At 38.0% G+C, this 21,117-nt stretch overlaps 1 protein-coding gene across 2 annotated transcripts in view; it reads right to left on the reverse strand.

Moving 5' to 3' along the window:
* RMDN2 (regulator of microtubule dynamics 2) overlaps positions 1-21,117 on the reverse strand; it is a 30,987-nt gene that overhangs the window by 8,867 nt on the left and 1,003 nt on the right. For both annotated transcript variants that reach the window (XM_080685800.1, XM_080685801.1), the window contains exons 2-5: positions 17,591-18,066; positions 6,577-6,751; positions 4,740-4,842; positions 3,019-3,079 (exon numbers count right to left, since the gene is read on the reverse strand). In XM_080685800.1, the coding sequence (XP_080541926.1) occupies positions 3,019-3,079; positions 4,740-4,842; positions 6,577-6,751; positions 17,591-18,066 (815 nt within the window). The remainder of the gene's footprint in view (positions 1-3,018; positions 3,080-4,739; positions 4,843-6,576; positions 6,752-17,590; positions 18,067-21,117) is intronic.

Here is a 21,117-nt window from a genome sequence, read left to right on the forward strand (position 1 = left end):
ACCTAAGCATTTCAAGAGGAGGTGTTAATTTTCATTTGCATCATCCTAACTGAAATGAAAAAGGGAATTCTGGGTGTTACTGATCTCTGTTGTTTCTGTGGATAAGCGTAACTTTCATGTATAAATATGAAGTGAACTATTTTCTTATTTTGGAACAGTAACACCGTTTCTGGACACAAAAGATCACATAGTTCACATAACTTAGGCACAACCAATAAAAATGACTACTTTTCAATGATGACTTTTTGACTCCCTACCTTTCCAGGTTCTACATCATCAATGGAATCTGCGACCGTAGAAGCAAGAGTGATGACTAAGCCAACCGACTAAAAATGATGTGAACGCTTACTGGATGAGGAGATACTACTACTCGCAAATTGTCAAATCAGAGTGCATTTCACACACATCTCTGCAGCCACCAGAGAATTTCTGATGAGACGACGGGAGAAAGACTCCCGAGCTCACTGGTGGAAGCCACTACTGTCCCTTCCATGTTCTTTTGAAATGCTCTTCTGTCCTGTCATTCCTCCTGAAGAGATCCAGAATGTGGAGCAAAGTCCCACACGACTGTGTCTCCAAACTCCCCGTTTTTGTTATGGGTGTTGTAACTTATTTGGACTTAAAACCTTAGGCCACTTTTTAAAAAATAAACTTTTATTTTAAAGTAGCTTGTGATGTTCACGCAAAGTGCAAAGACAGTACAGAGTTCTCATACACCCATATCCAGTTTTCTCTATTGTTTTCATCTTACATTTCTAGACTATCTTTATCACAACTGTACCAATATTGACCTACAATACTGGTACATCTTCACAATGAACCAGTATTAACAAATTATTAAATAAACTCCACTTTATTCAAATTTCCATTTGTTTGTCCCTAATGTCCTTAACTTTTGACACTTTCTCCCCATCCTTCCTTCCATATTATTCCTATTAATTAACACCTTGTTCTGTATTTTTAACATGTGAAAATCTTTTGAATTACTACTGTTATCCATCATATGCCCTGTTCCTCCTAATTTGTGTTATTTTCTAACTTCTATATCTTTCCCCATTGACAAAACTACTAACCACGCTAGTGTTGAAGACATAGACCTGGAACTCTAGAATCATCTCTAGATTGAAAGGATATTGACAAAAGCTATTCTGTGGAATAATGAGGCCCAAACCCTCCTGTCAGCATGGACAGCCCAGAAGCTTGCCCACATTTCTACATCCTGTTCACAAAAGTTTTAGGAGTGAACTTGCCTTAATGCCTTGCTTAAATCCAGGTACACTGGCTCCATTTCCCTATTCTGTCTGCTAGCAAAGCAAAGAAAAAAGATCATGCCACATTTTAAGAAAATCTATGCTGGGTCTATTTGAACGTCCTTATCCAGAGACACAACCCAACTAACCATCAGGGCTGGAATCAAAGGAAAAGAATCTATGTTCATCGATCTCCAGGGATGGAATCAATCTTCTATTTTCTGAAAATAAGAACTACTTAATGCACATGTAGTAGTTCTAGGCTTTTATAGTGCTCTTAGCACATTCTCTCCAAATTACTCTTGAGAAAGAAAAAAAAAAACACGCGATTTATGAATATCATTACATGAAATATGTACATTTTCCCTTACAAGTAATCTGTCACTAGAGTCTTATGTTTTTTTACAATCTCTTCTGAAGTCTGCTTCTTTAAAGTCTGAAGTACTATTGATCTTCCTACATATCATACATTCACAGCACACCTGACCACTTTTTCCCAAAGGATCGCCACTTCTTTCCTGGCAATCAATTCCACCTACATCTCTGGGTGGGTGCTGTTGTTTTTTACATTGTTCAGCATGAAAAATGTAATTTAAGTTGTTACTTCCTAAACTCTCAAATCCATGGGCACTCTGAAGAAAGTTAATTCACAACATGGTCTATTGCCTCCATCTAGAGGTCATTCTAACTATACGCATCTTGACAAAAATTCTGTATTTTATTGGCATTGATATGGAATATATCTTTAATAATCGACAGTCTTGTTTCAACAACTACTAAAACAACTCCATTCATTTTCCTGCAGCATTTCTGCCTGAGCATGAATGCTATTTATACTGTACAAAAGCAGACGAAGAATAATGTGAGAGAATACTGAGTATTTAAGAATATAAGCTGTGCCTATGTTTTTCCATTTGTTGTGTGAACCTTGGTTATTAATCTACTCATCAACACACACACAGCCTTGCTTACCTCATCTATAAAATGAAAACAAGTTGTTCTGTGAATCACACGCTCTGAGGCATGTGGATATAATTTGTGAACAGTAGAGCACAACAAATATGTAAGACATTATTTATAATTAAGGTCAGGCCAGTTTGGCTAACAAACTGCAAATCCATTGGTGGTTTTAGTCTCTTGATTCCAGAACAGAAAGCTTGTGTAGCCTTAAAGTTACAAAGCAATTTAATTCTGGAAAAGATGAAGATGAAAAACAAGTCTTTAAAATAATATGGTTTTTCAGTTATTCCCTCAATGTTAGTCTTTTACGATAATTATTTCTAAGGATTTCGTCTTTTATTTCAAAATGCAGGCTAATAAACCATCACATAACCCTGTAAATCATGGATCTGCAAACTTGCTGCAGGGCCAGCCAGCAAACATGTTAGACTCTGAGGTCAGAGTTGTCTCTGTTGCAACTATTCAACTTCATCACTACATTTTGGTTAGAAACACAGCATCATCTTAGCTTTTGGGTTTTTTTTTAAGTTATGTTCAATTAGTTTTAATTAGAATTTATCAAATTCCAAGCCACTGGACTTGGTAGATTCACTTATTAAATCTTCAATGAAAGTTCACCTTAAATGTATTTAAAATATACACAATGAAAAATACCTGAGAATAAACAGAACAAGAACAGCTACTGTTATCTACGAAATAGGTTTTTCAGTGACTGTGACAGACAGGTTAAATAAGTTAATTGTATTTTTACATTTCATTCACAGAGGCATGTTAGAATTTGAAGGCTGCATAAATTCTATGTACTTACCACAGATGACAATGTCCATTCATGGGGGCTCTAGTAACAGCTTTTTCACCTAACGTCCTTCCTGAAAGATAAACGGACTTACAATTATCACCTTCATGTGAGTTGGTGGAGGGTAGATTATTGAATTAAATTAGTGGTTTCCAAAGTATGGTCCCAAGACTAAAACCTTCACTTGGAAACTTGCTAGAAAGCAAAAGTTTTGACCACAGGGGAGTGTTTAAAATGGAGGACTCTCAGAAGATTTAACATTGGTATACTTTAATTTTCTCAGTAGACATAAAAAAATCAGTTTGTTCCCTGTGGTTAAATTTTTATTTACCTTCAAGTTAATAAATCTCTTGTCTGCATTTTGTCTACGGCCTGCACGATGAATTGCTGTGGAAAAACGGTCCCCACAAAGTGGGTGGTGAATATGTAAAGAACCAGAGAGGGCTGTCTCCCACTCTCCTCCCACTGAGACAGAATTATGGTGCAGAGGTCAACTGGCAAGGAAAACTACGGTTCGAGAAAAGGAATTACCGGAAGTTTGAAAATATTTCCTTCTTGGAAATAAAAATGACAGAAAGAGAGACTGGAAGGAGGTCTGGAGTGCCCTGCCTTCCTGCTGCTTCTTCCTCCTGCTATCTTAGACAAGGGAAGCTTGAAAAAGGGAGTACTTTGGAATGCAGGAATTAAAGAAGTTTAATGTCAAGTTATTACCCTGAAGGTCGTCACGGAGATGGCAGTTAAGGAGCTTTTTGCCAGAAAGGGTTTTGCTATGCAGTGCGAGTCAAGGTGCCATGTGTATGTATAGACAGCTTGACATTCTGGCTGGTTTTCTTTTGTTGTTGTTATTACAGAAAAGTTCAAAAATATGCAAAAGAGTATAGAGGACAGTAGAAAGAACCACCATGCACTTATTAATCAGCTAAAACAATTATTAGCTCAAGGCTAATCTCATTTTATTAAGATCAATTTTGAAAAAACATTAAAGTCTGAGTAGTTATTTCTTCGTGGCACCTGGAGTTCTACGTTATAGGAGGTAAGAGCGTTATTTTAATTGCCGTGAAAGACTATTGCCTTCTGCCTGTTATTTGTTCTTGAAAATTACCACTTCACGTCTCTTCTGAGGTTTTATAAACATTAAAAGCTAAAATATGAGTTTTTTGGTCGCCTATTCTTTTATGCTCACACTAGAGGCCCAATGCACGAAGATTCGTGCAAGAATGGGCCTTCCTTCCCCTGGCTGCGAGCACTGCCTTTGCTCCGGCCAGAGCCACCTTTTCACTCTGGCCCAGAGCTGCCTTTCTGCCTTCCCACGCTGCCCAGAGGCCCGAAGCGTCTGGGGCAGTGCGGAACGCCTGTGTCATTGCCATGGTGACGACGCAAGAGCCCCGCCCCGCCCCCGGCAACTTGGTACCTGCGTATGCAAATTAACCTGCCAGCTTTGTTGGGTTAATTTGCATACTCACTCCTGATTGGCTGGTGGGCGTCACGAAGATACAGTCAATTTGCATCTTACTCTTTTATTAGTGTACATGTTTTTAAAAAACATACTTTAGTCCTAAAAAATAAATTTCCTGCCCTTAGACTATGTGTATTTTTTAGTACCAGGATATACTGAAATAGAATAAACGTATTAGTTTTAGCTAAGATAATTTAGCTTTAATTAAAATTCATTAGTGTTTTATTATTGGCAACAATTGTCACTTGTGGATAATCAATCTTTACAAAATACTTACCGATATTAGCATAATGTTTCTTTTCTTCTGTATTTGTAGATAGCTCATACATGTCTCCATAAGCACGAACTAACCGCCAGATAAACTCTATTTCATCTCTAAACTGAAAAGATAGACCTGCACATTAGATTAACTCACTCACTTGACCAGACTATAAATGTTTTCCACTGTAACATCAAAAAGATTAGGCAGGTAAGCTGGTATTTATAGATGACTGAATCTATTCCTGTGCATATAACAGTTTCAATTAAAATATTCCTGGCTACAGAATGTGATTGAATATAGTGTTACATGTGGAACAGAAAACTAATTAATACTATCCAGGCACTAGCTCCCACCTACGTGGAAGAGAGAACTGACAGGTGCCAGAGTCCATACATCCCTCCGGGTTGTAGTATCTTCTCGTTTACTTTCTCAGTTATCGACTATCAATATGATGTTTCAACGGACATTTCAGATAATATCGGTAAGTTACTACAGATCACATATGCTCACAAGAGCAGTCTTTTTTTTTTTTTAAACCCCAAATTACTTAAATATAATCCCGGAGATTTAAAAACGTTTAGACAATGTGTTTAGAGCTGCTAGATTCTCAAAGATCAGGCTTGTTCATGGGAAAGAGATTTCTTGCTCCTTGAGATACTGCAAATCCTTATTTGGAGGTGGTGGTGGTGGTGGTGGTGACAACGGCCGAGATGGGCTTTCCCGATTCAGTCCAACATTGAACACTGACCGCTGGTAGAAGTAGATTAAATACTGATGGTGTTGCCCCGGGTGGCTCGGTTGGTTGGAGCATTGTCCTGTACCCCAAAAAGGTTGCAGATTCGATTCCCAATCAGGGCACATACCTAGGTTAGATTGAGGGTTTGATTCCCCGGTTAGGGTGCTTACCAACTGATGTTTCTCACATTGATGTTTCTTTCTCTCTCCCTTCCTCTCTAAAATCAATAAACCTATCCTCGGGTGAGGATTAAAAAAAAGACTGATGGCTGTTACATTAATAACTCTAAGTTAGAGAACTTAAAATGTAGCTCCCCTCTCAAGAGTAGCAGTGTGTCTTGTTATTTAGGTTATCAAATAGTTATTAAATATAACAAATTAATAAAAATCCAAGTAAATCTGTATACTCATATCTCTGGTTCTCATTTTTATAATCTCAAGAGTCTAAGAAAGTCTCATATAAACTAAACATCTTTTATTTATTATTTTAATCCCCACACAAAGATAATGTTTATTTATTTTATTAATATATTTTTATTGATTTCAGAGAGGAAGGGTGAGGGGGAGAGAGAGAGAGAAACATCAATGATGAGAGAGAATCATTGATAGGCTGCCTTCTCTGCACGCCCCCTACTGGGGATTGATCCCAAAACCCAGGCATGTGCCCTTGACCGAAATTGAACCTGGGACCTTTTAGTCCACAGGCTGATGTTCTATCCACTGAGCCAAACCAGCTAGGGCTATTTATTATTTTAGAGCAAGGAAGCTGGGAGAGAAAGAGAGAAGAAAACATTGATATGAGAGAGAAACATGGATTGATTGCCTGCCATACAGACCCCAACCAGGGACCAAACCCACAATCTACACATTTGCCCTGAGTGAGAATCAAACTCATGACCTTTTGGTGCAAGGGAGCATGTGCCAACCAACTGAGCCACATCACACAGGGCTCTTATATATACATTTAAAAAATTTTAGTCATATTATAGAAAAATTTTGTTATCAGTCATTTAGCTTTTGTAAACTGTGACACAATTATTATGGGCATGTTATGAATAGAATCATAGATTAAATAAAAAATTAAAGCTATACAAACTTGTTAACATATATCTCTTACCTTTTCTTTGTGGTCACAAAGTAGTTCAAAACTCTCCATCTTTTTAGACTCGTCCATACGTAAGTTATCTGCCTTCTGAAGAAGGGCATCTAACTTTAATTCCTCAACATGTATGTTAAGTGCTTTAGGGACTGGAAAACTCTGTTCTTCTGTGTCAGTACTAGCTGTAATATACCTAAAATTGCAGAAATAATATCAACTCTCTTAAAAGTTATACTGTAATAGCCAGAGTGATCCTTTTAAAATGCAAGTCAAATCGTTCCACTCTTATGCTGAAACCCTGCTATGGTGCCCGCTTCACTCAGAGAAAAAAAATTCAAGTCCTCACAAGCGACTACAAGGCCCTATATTTGTCTCCCAACCACATCACCTCTCTGACATTGGTTCCATACTACTCTCATCATTCATTCAACTCCACACTGGCTGCCTAGCTGTTCCTTAAACATGCTAGTCACACCCCGACCTCAGGACCTTTGCTTGCTCTCACCTCCTTCAAGTCTCAGCTCCAATGTCATCTTCTCAATGTGGCCCATCCAGACCATTCTATTTAATACTGCAACCTCCACACTCCAACCCACCCACATTCTCTTCATGGTCAATCTCTCTTAGCTTGGCATTTCTTTTCTGTAGTAAGTATCATCTTCTAATATACTATATAATTTACTAACCTACTACATGTGCTACTTTTTATCAGTATCACCCCCACTAGATTGCATGCTCCCCGACAACAGGATTCTTTGCTTTATTAACTGACGTATCAAGTGCCTAGAACAGCATCTGACACATAGTGGATATGCACTGTATATTGCTGAATGTATGATACAGCGTTGTAGAAACTCAGCAGGCACTCAAATACACACGCACACACACACACACACACACACACACACACACATATTTATAGTTCAAGATAATGTTCTCAACTTAGGTTTTTATAAATTCATGCTACCTTCCACATTTCCCTTTTTTGGTGGCATACAAAAAACAATTTGTTTTCATTTATTCAAGCCCTGTCCTGTTGTAAAAAGATTTTAAGGAGGTATGTAAGGATACATAACATATAAGAGAACTGATTAGAAGTAGTAAAAAAAAGATAAAACCAAGGCCAAATGTGAGTAAGGTCAATAAAAATAATACATATATTTCAAATATCTACATCCTTGCTATGAGAGACACAAATGTCTGTATCTTCCTGCAGCCATGAAGTCACAGCTCCCAGCAGATACTAACAAAGATATAAATGAAACAAGTTTTTGAGAGAAGTGCAACTATTTCCAATATAAAATAAATTTATTTCAAAGTCCTTATAACGAAGACACTGTATGAAATGATATTCAACCTCTTCTACAACATTATTAATGGAAACTTCATTCTTCCAGTTGCCCAAGTGAAAACATGTAGAATCATCCTTGAACCTCTTTTTCTCTCCTAAGCAATATCACCTGTTAGAAATTCCCTATTGGTTCTATCTTCAAAATACATCCAGAACATAGCCACTGAAAACTACTACACATTGAGAAAACTCCAGCACATTGAAAAAACTTCAACACATGTGAAGGCACAAATGGAAATCTCATGTTATCGGTTTGACGACTTAATATTGTCAAGATGTCAATATTACCCAAAGATTCAGTGCAATCCTTCTCAAACTCCCAAGAATGTATTTTGTAAAGATAGAAAAATCCATCCTAGAATGCATATAGAAGATCTTGAGTAGCGAAAACAATCTTGAAAAAGAAGAACAAAGTTGGATGTCTCACGCTTCCTGATTTAAAAACTTATGACAAAGCTACAGTGATCAAAACAGTGTGTACTGGCATAAAGTCAGACATATACATCAATGGAATAGAATAGAGCCCAGAAGTAAACTCTCACATATATGATCAAATGATTTTTAACAAGACTATTTAATGGAGGAAAAAAGAGTCTCTTCAACAAATAGTGCTGGGGGGGGTGGGGGGGGGCGGGGAGGCAAGGGTGGGGAGTAAAAAACAAAAATAACATCTTAACCCAATGACAAATATAGGGAACATTTTATTACGATAATTGAAAATAATGCAAATCCCTTTCCTCTAAAAAGGTTAATTCTATTCTAACTTAAGTATTTTTAATTGCCTATCTACATTGTCCATTCATTATTTAGTCTGATAAATATATTTATAAACTTTGTATAATATAATAGATAAATATAAAAAATATTCACTCTTAAAAATAAAAATTTTAGAGATACTTTTTAAAATAAAAATTTTATTTAAAAATTTAAAAATAAAAATTTTGGAAAACACCTGAAATGTATTAACTTTAAAAAATAAAAATTACTAATATATACATTTTTTATTTCAGAGTTCTCTGAATTCCCAGTCTCATGCATACATAAATGTGTATTAAAAGTATCAAGTTAAAATATCTGGTTTCAGTAGTCTACATATTTCCATGACAATGCTTTTACATATAATTTGGTCCTTGTATTAGTAAAAATATCATCTGTCAGTGAAATGTGTGGCATGAGAAATATAATTAACAAGTCTTATGTAAATGAAAATTTCTGAACTGATAAATATGGAAATATACAGGGTGGGACAAAAGTAAGTTTACAGGTGTGAGTATTATTATTTACTTGTTATATTATTTTCCATACGAACAACTATAAACCTACTTTTGCCCCGCCCTATATATTATATAGAAATACTATCTCCAATCATGAGACTAGGATAAAAGACGTTAAACTCTCAAAAAATGTAATACATTTAGAAGACCTATATATCAAAGCTTGATGTTATTTTCAGACCACAAATGTATTACAACAGTCACTCAGAAATTTGGGACCAGTCAATCTATAAGTAGTAAATCTGTTAAAAGCCTGAAACACATGCATAATGTTTGACTTCCATATTCCAATAATATTAATGAACTATTTTTCAGAAAACACAGAAATTAAAATTAAATATAGACTGCAACATGGCAATCTCTTTCAGAAAATGTAGTGAAGCTTAGTAAGGGAGGAGGCGTGATTTCTACAGACTATAGAGTATGCCTGGTAGGAAAACTTCTGATCTGAGCTGCCCTTCTAAGAGAGGCTAAAATCTGAGGTGACCTTAAGTTAGGAATTTCAATAGGTGAAGATTTGTCTTCATCTTGAGATGACTTAGCAATATTTCCATCATCAAAGGAATCTGAGATAACTTCATTTATAACTGGGCCAAACCTCCTAGTGTGTTTATAAAACGAAGCAAATGCAATATTATGGGGAACAGAAGTCCCGCTTCCAGAGTTCTGCTGCTGAATCACAACTGGGGGACGACTTGCACTGTGACTTTGAACATCAGCACAAAGGCACTCTTTCTTTGGTTGGCTTCTTTCTTGTGTGGCTCTGGCAATGTCATTTTGTTGATAAGAAGGCGAAACGAGAGTTGGGAGAGAAAGGAAGGTTTCTGTGCTTTGCCGATGGGGATCTCCAGCAGCACTTATCAGGTAGGCTGAGGAATGACCTTTGGTTTCAAAATTTATAAAATGTTTAACGTTATAGTCAGGAGAACAAGAACTTAGATATTTTTCAACATCAGCAATACTTGGGCTTTTAGAAGCTACTTCAATTTCACTTGGATTCACCATGTTCTCACTACTTGATTGAAGATCAAAAAACATAGCACTTTCATAACAGGAGATTATACTTAGTTTAGGGGTAGAGAAATGTCTCCGGGATCTAAAAGCAAAATGTTCTGAGGGAGTTTTTATATCACTGATGCTGCTTTTGTCTTCAGAGTCAAAGTTAGCTCTACTTTGCTGACGATGAAGGGAACAACTGCTTTTCTGAAATTTACCAAATAAAGAGTGTCTTCTATCAGAGGAAGACGAGAAAGCAGATATAGTTGACGAAGTAGTAAAATTTTTACTTCCTTTACGTATACTGACTTTTCGTACTTTAGAATGGTTTGTATGGGGATCAAAAAATTTAGGTTGGTGAGAAACAGAAGAGGTCCCATGGTGCAGGGGGTCTGAAGTAACTTGATCTGCAGGGCAATTTTGTTGGAAGTTCTGGTCATTTTTGCAGCAGCTAGAGTGAGAAAAGTGTCAGATGAGGAAAAAAATAGGCAGCAGACGTGGAAAGAATAATATCCTCCTGAAGAATAATATCCACCTTATCAATATGGAAACAACAGGGAATAAGAAAAGTAGGGGAGCTAAAGCGGATGGTCACACAGAGGTATCCAAAAGGATGCTAAGTCTAAAAGATTGTCTCTAATTACCTCTACGTACCCACCCGGTCTATTAAACCTTGGGGAAGGTAAGTTGAAAGACTTAGAGAAGCAGGCAGAGAGAAAGATCAGGGGAAACACAAAACTGAAGGATCCCCTGAAGGAAAAGGTAGAACTTTCCATCTTAAAAATACACTGGAACTGGTTTGGCTCAGTGGATAGAGCGTTGGCCTGCGGACTCAAGGGTCCCAGGTTCGATTCCAGTCAAGGGCATGTACATTGGTTGCGGGCATATCCCCAGTAGGAGGTGTGCAGGAGGCACCTGATTGATGTTTCTCTCTCATTGATGTTTCTAACTCTCTCTTCCTCTCCCTTCCTCTCTGTAAAAAATCAATAAAATATATTTAAAAAATAATAATAAGCCACAATATCTGTTTGAGAATATTAAATTCCTCTAGTGATAGGAGTCAGTAAAATAAATGTATACCCTGTTGACTCATGCATTTTAAAATATTAACCACAGATTAAACAGAATCATTCACAAGACTATTTCAGATAGATATCCAGATATCCCAGTTATTCAGTTACAGTGGGAAACTAAAGGAAGCATTAAAGCTTGGTTTATGAATATATCAATGAGCTTTAGCACATAAATATACAGAGAAAAGTTTTTTTTTAAAGGCTTACCTTATACATTTTCCCATATTAAATTTAATCAAAAATAAATCACTCCCTTCCTTTCTAAGCCATCATCTTTAAGCCATAAAATGCCTGTGTAGGTGGAACAGGTCAGAAGACTGAATGTTTAAGTTGCTTGTGGAATTAACCTGGCAATAGCACAGAATGTGATGACAGTAGACTCTAGAATCTAATGACGTCAGTTTAGAATAAAATTGTCTTGCCAAAACCGGTTTGGCTCAGTGGATAGAGCGTCAGCCTGTGGACTGAAAGGTCCCAGGTTCGATTCCGGTCAAGGGCATGTAACTTGGTTGTGGGCACATCCCCAGTGGGAGGTGTGCAGGAGGCAGCTGGTCGATGTTTCTCTCTCATCGATGTTTCTGACTATCTATCACTCTTCCTTCCTCTCTGTAAAAAATCAATAAAATATATTAAAAAAAAAAATTGTCCTGCAGCTCACCTTTCTGAAAAGCTCCTATCCACATGACTGTGGAACATGTATTCTAACTTTGTCATGTTCAACAAATCAAGTGATGAGAAACCAGCAAAATGAAGGCCATAACATATACACTGAGTGGCCAGATTACTATGATCTCTGAATGCACAATAATCTGGCCACTCAATGTATATCCTATCTAATAAAAGAGTAATATGCAAATTGACCATCACTCCAACACACAAGATGGCCGCCCCCATGTGGACACAAGATGGCCACGACAAGATGGCCAGCAGGGGAGGGCAGTTGGGAGGGACCAGGCCTGCAAGGGAGGGCAGTTGGGGGCGATCAAGCCTGCAGGGGAGGGCAGTTAGGGGTGACCAGGCTGGCAGAGGAGGGAAGTTGGGGGTGACTGGGCCTGCAGGGAAGGACAGTTGGGTGGGACCCAGGCCTTCAGGGGAGAGCAGTTGGGGGGGACCCAGGCCTGCAGGGGAGAGCAGTTGGGGGGGACCAGGCCTGCAGGGGAGGGCAGTTAGGGGTGACCAGGCCTGCAAGGGAGTGCTGTTGTGGGCGATCAGGCCAGCAGGGGAGGGCAGTTGGGAGGGACCAGGCCTGCAAGGGAGGGCAGTTGTGGGTGATCAGGCCAGCAGGGGAGGGCAGTTGGGAGGGACCAGGCCTACAAGGGAGGGCAGTTAGGGGTGACCAGGCCGGCAGAGGAGGGAAGTTGGGGGCGACCGGGCCTGCAGGGAAGGGCAGTTGGGGGGGACCCAGGCCTGCAGGGGAGAGCAGTTGGGGGGGGACCAGGCCTGCAGGAGAGGGCAGTTAGGGGCAATCAGGCTGGCAGGGGAGCAGTTAGGCATCAATCAGGCTGGCAGGGGAATGGTCAGGGGGTGATCAGTCTGGTAGGCAGAAGTGGTTAGGGGCAATCAGGAAGGCAGGCAGGCAAGCAGTTGGGAGCCATCAGTCCTGGATTGTGAGAGGGATGTCCGACTGCCTGTTTAGGCCCGATCCTACTGGGATCGGGCCTAAACGGGCAGTCGAACATCCCTCGAGGGGTTCCAGATTGGAGAGGGTGCAGGCTGGGCTGAAGGACACCACCACCCCACCCCGCCCCCCCGTGCACAAATTTCAAGCACCAGGCCTCTAGTCCTATATAATAAAAGGCTAATATGCAAATTATGCAAATTGTCCCCTCAACCAGGAGTTTGACCAGCAGGCAGGCCGGCCAACCGCCCATGTCCCCTCCCCCTGGCCAGACTGGCCAGACCCCACCCATGCACAAATTCATGCACCGGGCCTCTCTCTCTCTCTCTCTCTCTCTCTCTCTCTCTCTCTATATATATATATATATATATATATTTATACATTTATATATATATATATTTATATATTTATATATTTATATATTTATATATTTATATATTTATATATTTATATATTTATATATTTATACACACACACACACACACACTGAGTGGCCAGATTATTATGCGTTCAGAGATCATAATCATCTGGCCACTCAGTGTATATCTGCACAATCCTTTACTTGGGACTGTCTCTCTTACTGGCTGCTGTCCATACCCCTGGACTACTAACTCAACCTTCTTTCACCAAACATGCTTTACCCCAGGTTTTTACACGATCCAGTAATACGGAAAAGTGACTATTATAAAATTTGGATCTGAAGATATACTGAGAAAGTAAAAAAAAACCTAAACAGCAAATGCTATTGCCCCCTTCTACCTTGCTTCATCTACCTTGGCAATACAGTGTCCCATCTGATTGCATGGATCACATGATAGACTATGGAGACCTACTGAGCCACTGTTATAACCCCTTGAAACAACTTAATACCAATTTAAAGGCAAAGTTAACAGAATCATTTTCCTTTTCCAAACCAACTTGAAGCACTGTCCACATAATAGCTGTATGTGTACAGCCACTTATGACATAAAACACCCTCTAAATTATATTTCTTTTTACTTCTCAGTATCTTGAATACCCTGCTCTCATCTGTTTTTGTTTCATTCCTAACAAACTTCTTTTGGGAAACACTTGGGGAACAAATTCCTTTCCAGAGGCCTAAAACTCTCCAATTCTCTCCATACAGTTGTCGGTTGGTTTATAGTTTTATTTTACCCTACACACAAGCTAGTAAATCTGTCACTGTTTCATGGATGCTGAAGACACATGATTCTTGGGTCAGAGAGAAAGGACTTTATCACTCCCAGCACATCAAGCTGTGTGAGCACCAGCATATTTGTGTCGGTTCTCCTCGACTCCAGGTCCCACAGGGCCCAGAAACTCTTACATTCGCAATGAATTGTGTTACAAAGAAAGGAACACTGAGATTAGGGAATCCACCACTTTTATAGCAAGCAGTGAGTAAATCTGCTAAGCCTGATGTTGGTCCTGGAGAAAAATATTCCCTTATTCCTTAAGGTTTCTCATCACAACCCTAAGAAATGGCCAGGACAAAGGATGGTCATATAGACCTTACATCCCTCAACAAAAATTATCTCAAAATGGATCACAGACCTAAATATAAAATGCAAAACTATAAGTCTCCTAGAAGATAACATTGGAGAAAATCTAGATAAATTTGGGTATGAAAATGACTTTTTAGATGCAATGCCAAAGGCACAATTCATGAAAGAAATAATTGATAAGCTCTGCTCGGTGAAAGACAATGCCAAGAGAATGAAAAGCCACAGACTAGGAGAAAATATTTGCAAACTATATATCTGAAAAAGGACTGTTATCCAAAATATACAAAGAATTCTTAAAACTCAACAACAAGAAAATGAACAACCCGATTTAAAAATGGGCCAAAGACCTTCAGAGACACCTCACCTAGGAAGATATACAGATGGCAAACAAGCATATGAAAAGATGCTCCACATCATATGTCATCGGAGCAATGTGAATTAAACAACAATGAGATACCACTGCACTCCTATAAGAAGGGTCAAATCCAGAACACTGACAACACCAAAATGCTCATGAGGGTGTGGAGCAGCAGGAGCCCTTATTCACTGTTAGTGGGAATGCAAAGTGGTTCACCTTGGAAGTGAACACAGCCACTTCGGAAGACAGTTGGACAGTTTCTTACAAAACTGAACATACTCTTACTATACAACCCAGCAATCATGATTCTTAGTATTTACCCAAATGAGACAAAAACTTAGGTCCATTCAAAAATCTGTGCATGCATGTTTACGGTGGTTGTCTTGATAATTGCCCAAACTTGGAATCCACCATGACATGATGTCCTTCAGGAGGTGAATGGATAAATAAACTGTGGTACATCTAGACAATGGGATATTATTCAGCACTAAAAAAAAAAAAAAAAAAAATGAACTGTCAAGCCATAAAGATGTGGAGAAAACTTAAATGCATATTATGAAGTAAAGGAAGTCGATCTGAAAAGGCTACGTACTGTATGATTCCAACAATATGACATTCTGAAAGAGGTGTGACTATGGAGACAGCAAAAAGATCAGTGGTTGCCAGGGATTGAGGGGAGAAAGCGATGAACAGGCAGAGCACAGAGGATTTTTAGGACAGTGAAAATAGTCTGATACCATAACATAACGGTTCATGTCATTAAACATTTGTCCAAATCCATAGAATGTACACCACCAAGATTGAACACTAAGGCAAACTATGAACTCTGAATGATTATGATGTATTAATATAGGTTTTTTGGTACTGGGTAATGGGGAAGGGGGGGGGCATGTGTGAGGACAGGGGCATAGGTGAAATCTCTGTACCTTCCCCTCAATTTTTTCTCTGAACCTAAAACTGCTCTAAAACAGTAGTCTCAATTTTTTAAGAATCAAGGGGAAAAAAAAAAAGAGTGCTCGGGGCCTTACATTCCTAAGACACCTAGCAAGATGTGTAAGGGAGTAAGACGCCCGGGAGCCCTGCTGGTGTGGCTCGGTTAGTTGGGTGTTGTCCCTTGCATCGAAAGGTTGCCAGTTGGATTCCGGTCAGTCCACATGCCCAGGTTGCAGCTAGATCTCTGGTAGGGGATGTGCAGGAGGCAGCCAATCGATGTTTCTCTCTCTCTGTCCCTTCCTCTCTCTCTAAAAATCAATTTAAATAATCTTTTTTTAAAAAGAAGCCCAAGAGCATGGCTCTCTCCCCAGCAATCTACTATTTTCCCCCTGGGTTGTGAGATGGTTGTCTATTGTTCCTAAGTCACCATAAGATCCATGAGTACCTTTTCCAAAAGGAAATCTTTTGCGACTGAATCTTTAACACACACACACAGAAAAACTAGTTCTAAACTAGAATTGACTGAGTTAATTTGCATAGACAAATTCAAGTTTTCCCACATTATCAAAAACAGAGCTGGTGAACTGAATTCAGTTACAGAGTAATGTACATTTACATCTTTAGCTGATCTGAGTGTAGTGAATGTAAATTATTCAACCTATTGCATTAATTATAGTTATTTGTACAAATGGCTTACCAGATATATCCAATTATGCAAAGAAACAACAATGTTCGTCACTAAATTAGCACCAGTTTAAGTTTTGTTTTTTTCCATTACAATATTAAACTCTTGTGACTTGAAAGGTAGAAAAAATACTTCTTGGGGATTACCAAACAATTTATTAGGCTATCTCTAGAATTTCCCTTTCCACCATTAGTTCCTTTAGAAAGAAAGAGAGTTATTAATTCACTAGATAGTAGTTACTAAATGCAGTTTAGTAAATATAAAGAAATAGTACATGGTTAAGGATTTGAACTGATCCAATAACAAACTGCAAGTAGTGTTAAAAACAACAGAAACAAAAGAATACATATTTTAGGTCAACCAGTACAGATGTGTTCCAGCAGCATCAGATGTGAGGAATACAACAATGAAAACATGGGGGTCCCCACCCTCAAGAATTTGGGCTATGTCATATTCACTGGTGCTTCTTTACTTACTTGCCTATTTTACTCCTCAAAAACACTAGTCAAGCACAATTTCTTTATTCATGAATCACTTGTGCTTTCCTCTAAGACAATCTTACGGATATTCTTGGTTTTAGAATTCAGTGGATTACCCCATGGGAGGAAGAAAGTGACTCACTTGAACATTCTCAAATCTTTGTAGGTCTACACTGCCCAATCCAATAGCCACTCGTCCCATATGGCAATTTAAATTTAATTACAATTAAATGAAATTTAAAAATTAGTTCCTCAGTTATACTAGCTGTACTTCAAGTGGCTGCTACATCGCACAGCACAGATTTTGACCACTTCCATCACTGCACAAGGTTCTACTGAACTTATTGGATCAATCTTATATAAGGGGCTACATATGAAAATAGGTTACAAATTTTAGCAAACAAATATGGTCTTCTTCAATACTCACATGCTACCACCTAGCACTAGTAAGTTACTTACATTCTTTTTGTCAATGCGGTCTACACTAGCTTAAATACTGACCTCTATTGAATATGGTTTTAATTGTAATATAAGCCAAAATAATCACTTTTTTTTATATCTTGTTTGTAACAGAATACAGTGAGTATGCAAAAAAAATGTATCCTTATATTATTTGTTAATTATTGTATTATTTATTATTATTTTTCGACCTTTGCCCATCCCTATATGTGACTGGGAAGGCATAATGGAAGTACCTAAATAATAGTAATAATGCAATCAATAAGCAATTCAACATGGAAAACACCTTAAAGAAACTTACCCTCCTTCGCTTTCCGCTTCCTCTGAACTATTGCTTGTTCCTGAACTTTGAACTGTGGCAAGCCTTCTTTTCCGAGCTCTGTGCTGGGGACTAATCCTATGAGCAGCTGTCTTTCCTCCGAGTTCACCACGTACACATTCCTCCAGCTTTGGAATGGTTTCTTTAAGAATTCTGATTTCCTCTCTGAGTTCTTCCATATTTGTCAGTAATTCGTTTAACTTCTCCAGGATCTGAAGCTGCCTTCCTTGAAAGATCGCTGTTGTTTCTTGGTTCTTCGGCATCTCATCTTGCAAAGTCACCGAATCAAATGCATTACCCAGAGAAAGAAATTTAGGTAAATTCATTGCTGTCCTTGGTTTACAAACCTTGTGGTACCACAAAAGAAGCAAACTGATTCCAGTAGTTCCCACCATGATGCCAAGTATCAGTTCTTTGTTTGTGGAATGAGGCATTTCTTGTTGTTTTTTTTTTTGTTTCTAAAATTAAAAAGCATAAATGTAAATGAATGTTGTCTCTGTCTTTGTACAAAACAAAAATGTTAGAGCTTTTTAAAGAGCAAAAGCCAAGTCTATATAATCACAAAGACACAAAAAATACTTGATAAATCATAAATCGTAAACTAGAATGTATTACCTTTATAATATATGTGGCCCAGTGGAAATATTTACTTTAAGCATATTATTGAAGTCCATTGTAAAGTATCAACGTATTCTACATGACTGATCTGACATTTACTCTACCGTATCTTTGTAAAGGGTGTGATAGAGGTAAAAGCATCATTATAAATTTCTGAAAAAACTATATACGAATTATGCTTAACTGCGTTTGAACCTTTTATTTGTATAAAATTAACTAGTACCGTATGCTGATTTCTGGGTCTTATCTTTAAAGGCCAAAAAGAAGCTCTTCCTTAGCACCTAGTTCACATTTGTATTTATATTGAGAGTGCTAAACATTTAAAAACCCCAGAGCTTTGAGGTTCAAAATATATTAGAGAACTTTGGCAAGTTTGTAACCCAACCCCCATATCGCTTTTTTTAACATGGAAAGCAGAAATGCTAACATAGGTGCAGCCTTCATCTCCTTCCTTCCTAGGACCCAGAAATCTTCTGCTCCTGACATTTTTCTATTTCTGTCTGGGGTCTTAATGTTTTCCTTTCTTTCAAATTTTAGCTTAAAATTTTTTCAATTGATTTTAGAAAGAGAGAAAGCGGAGGGGAGAGAGAGACATAGCTTTGTTGTTCCACTTATTCATGCTTTTACTGGTTGCTTCTTGTACTGGCCTGACCAGGGATCATGCAACCTTGGCATTGGGGACGACGCTCTAACGAACTGAACTACCCTTCCAGGGCTCAAATTTTAACTTTTAAAAAAAGTAACAAAAAGTCATTTAACTGACTGTTCTCCTGAAATGTCACCTTTCTGCATTGAAGGCCCAAGCTTTGGCCCACCTGACTCCGTATAACCACAGCTACTTTGACTAAATGAACCTAATCATTCTTTAGTATATCCCATCTTCACTAGTTTTATTGCTTGTCTCTGTTCTTAAAGTCAAAAAACCATTAAAGGAAAATAATAACATAAAGCCCCCTTTCCTTCTGAGACTTTAAAATGGCACTCAGTATATTAGAACTATGATGAACTTATGTAATTAGAGTAAATTATAGTAAGGCTTTTTTTACAGACTGAGAAGTTCCCCAAATTGTTTTCCCATCAATTTCCCCTATTTTGTATTAAATTTTGTGAGCAACTTGGAAGAACATTACAAATAATGGTAAACTGTCTATGATAGAACATAAAATTTGTAAATTTTTTTATTTTTCTCGACACTTTCTAAAGCAGATCATTACAGCCCTGCCACCTATGATCCCTGAGGAAAAGGAAACAAAGGAGGTAAATTCTTTAATCTCCCCAAGTCTGCAATTGCAGGGGAAAACCAGAGCCTGGTGGTCTCACTGAGTTGGCCAGATATCAGAGTTAAGAAAAACTGAAGCACTAGAGTCTGTGTGGCATGGTCCTGAGGATGACGGAGGGATGCAGACAAAGAGCTCCAGAAATCGAGAGTCTCCTTAAACCTGGGATTGAATACCAGTCAGCACCTGCACGGAGTCAAACCCCATCGGGCCAGGGAAAGAACCATTCCTAAAGGTTACACAGAATTGGGACGTGTTTGAGTTCAGTGCTTATGAAATACATGAGTCTTTCAGCAGGGAACTCAGAAGGGCAATGCCTTGGCAACCCTTAGTAGTGGGGCTTAATTAACCCTAGAGTTAAGGCTATTTAGACTTGCCCTAAGACAGTTTTAAAATGCCTTTAAACTAAAGAATCAAACTTATTTTTAAGTAACTTAACTGCCTTCAAGAGAAAAAGGTCAATACTCTTTAAAGTAGTAAAAAAATTCCAGATCTCAACAACATAAAAATCAGTGTTGAGCATCCAATCAAAAATTACTAGAGATGTAAAGAAGCAGGAAAATGTTAAAACTACTATTACAAATATGTTCACTATTTAATATAAATATTAAACATATGTTAACAGAGGCCCTGGCCAAGGTTTCAGGTTCAATCCCCAGTCAGGGTACATAGAAGAACCAACCAGTGAATGCATAAATAAGTGGAACAACAAATCGATGTTTCTTTCTTTCTCCTGCTCTCCCTGCCTCTGTCTAAAATCAATCAATAAAAAAATTATTTTACAATTTATTAACTATATAATTAGATATAAGTATTATTCCGGTTACAAGATTCAATTTGTAATGACAATGGAAAATGACAGACATTATTTTAAATTTTTGCCATCTGAAATTAATGTGTAATACATAATTAAAAGTTATTCAGAGATGAGAATCAAGAATTCTACTGAAATATATCAAAATGTTGACTCAAAAATTTTTTTTCTTAACTTTATTTTTATGTTGACACTATTACAGATGTCCCCCTCCCCCTCCCCCCTTTGCCCACCTCCTCCCAGACTCCCCCTTCAGCCTGGCCATCACCACACTATAGTCTGTGCATATATGTTCTTTGGCTAATCCCTTCACTTTCTTTCATCCAGTCTCCCCTACCCACCTCCTCTCTGAGGGCTGTCTGTCTATTTTGTTCATTAAATTCCACACATAAGTTAGATCATGTGGTATTTGTCACGAAAGAAATGTCCATATTAAAATTTCTTTGCAGACAGTCACGAAAAATTAACTTCAGAAAACATTAATTTTTATGTTCTAGTTTAAATTAACTTTTAAGTAAAAGTTATACTTTACTAAGTTCATTATAATGCTTTCAGCAATATCTAACACATATTCACTTAGAAAAATCTTGCAGGAGGCGGGGTGGGGGGTGGGGGGGGGTGTAAAGGGACTTTTTGGATTACAGACAAGCCTGAGGTATAAGATTCCCAAGGAATCGCTCTAAGATCTTGAATTAGCGATCAGATTTCCTACAGCGACCTGGATAATCGGATCCTGTTAAGTGTATTCTAACACATTTCACCAGGGTTATTTATTTATTTATTTATTTATATATTTTATT

The sequence above is a fragment of the Plecotus auritus genome (genome assembly GCF_963455305.1).
Source record: "Plecotus auritus genome assembly, chromosome: 8".
Lineage (NCBI taxonomy): Eukaryota > Metazoa > Chordata > Mammalia > Chiroptera > Vespertilionidae > Plecotus > Plecotus auritus.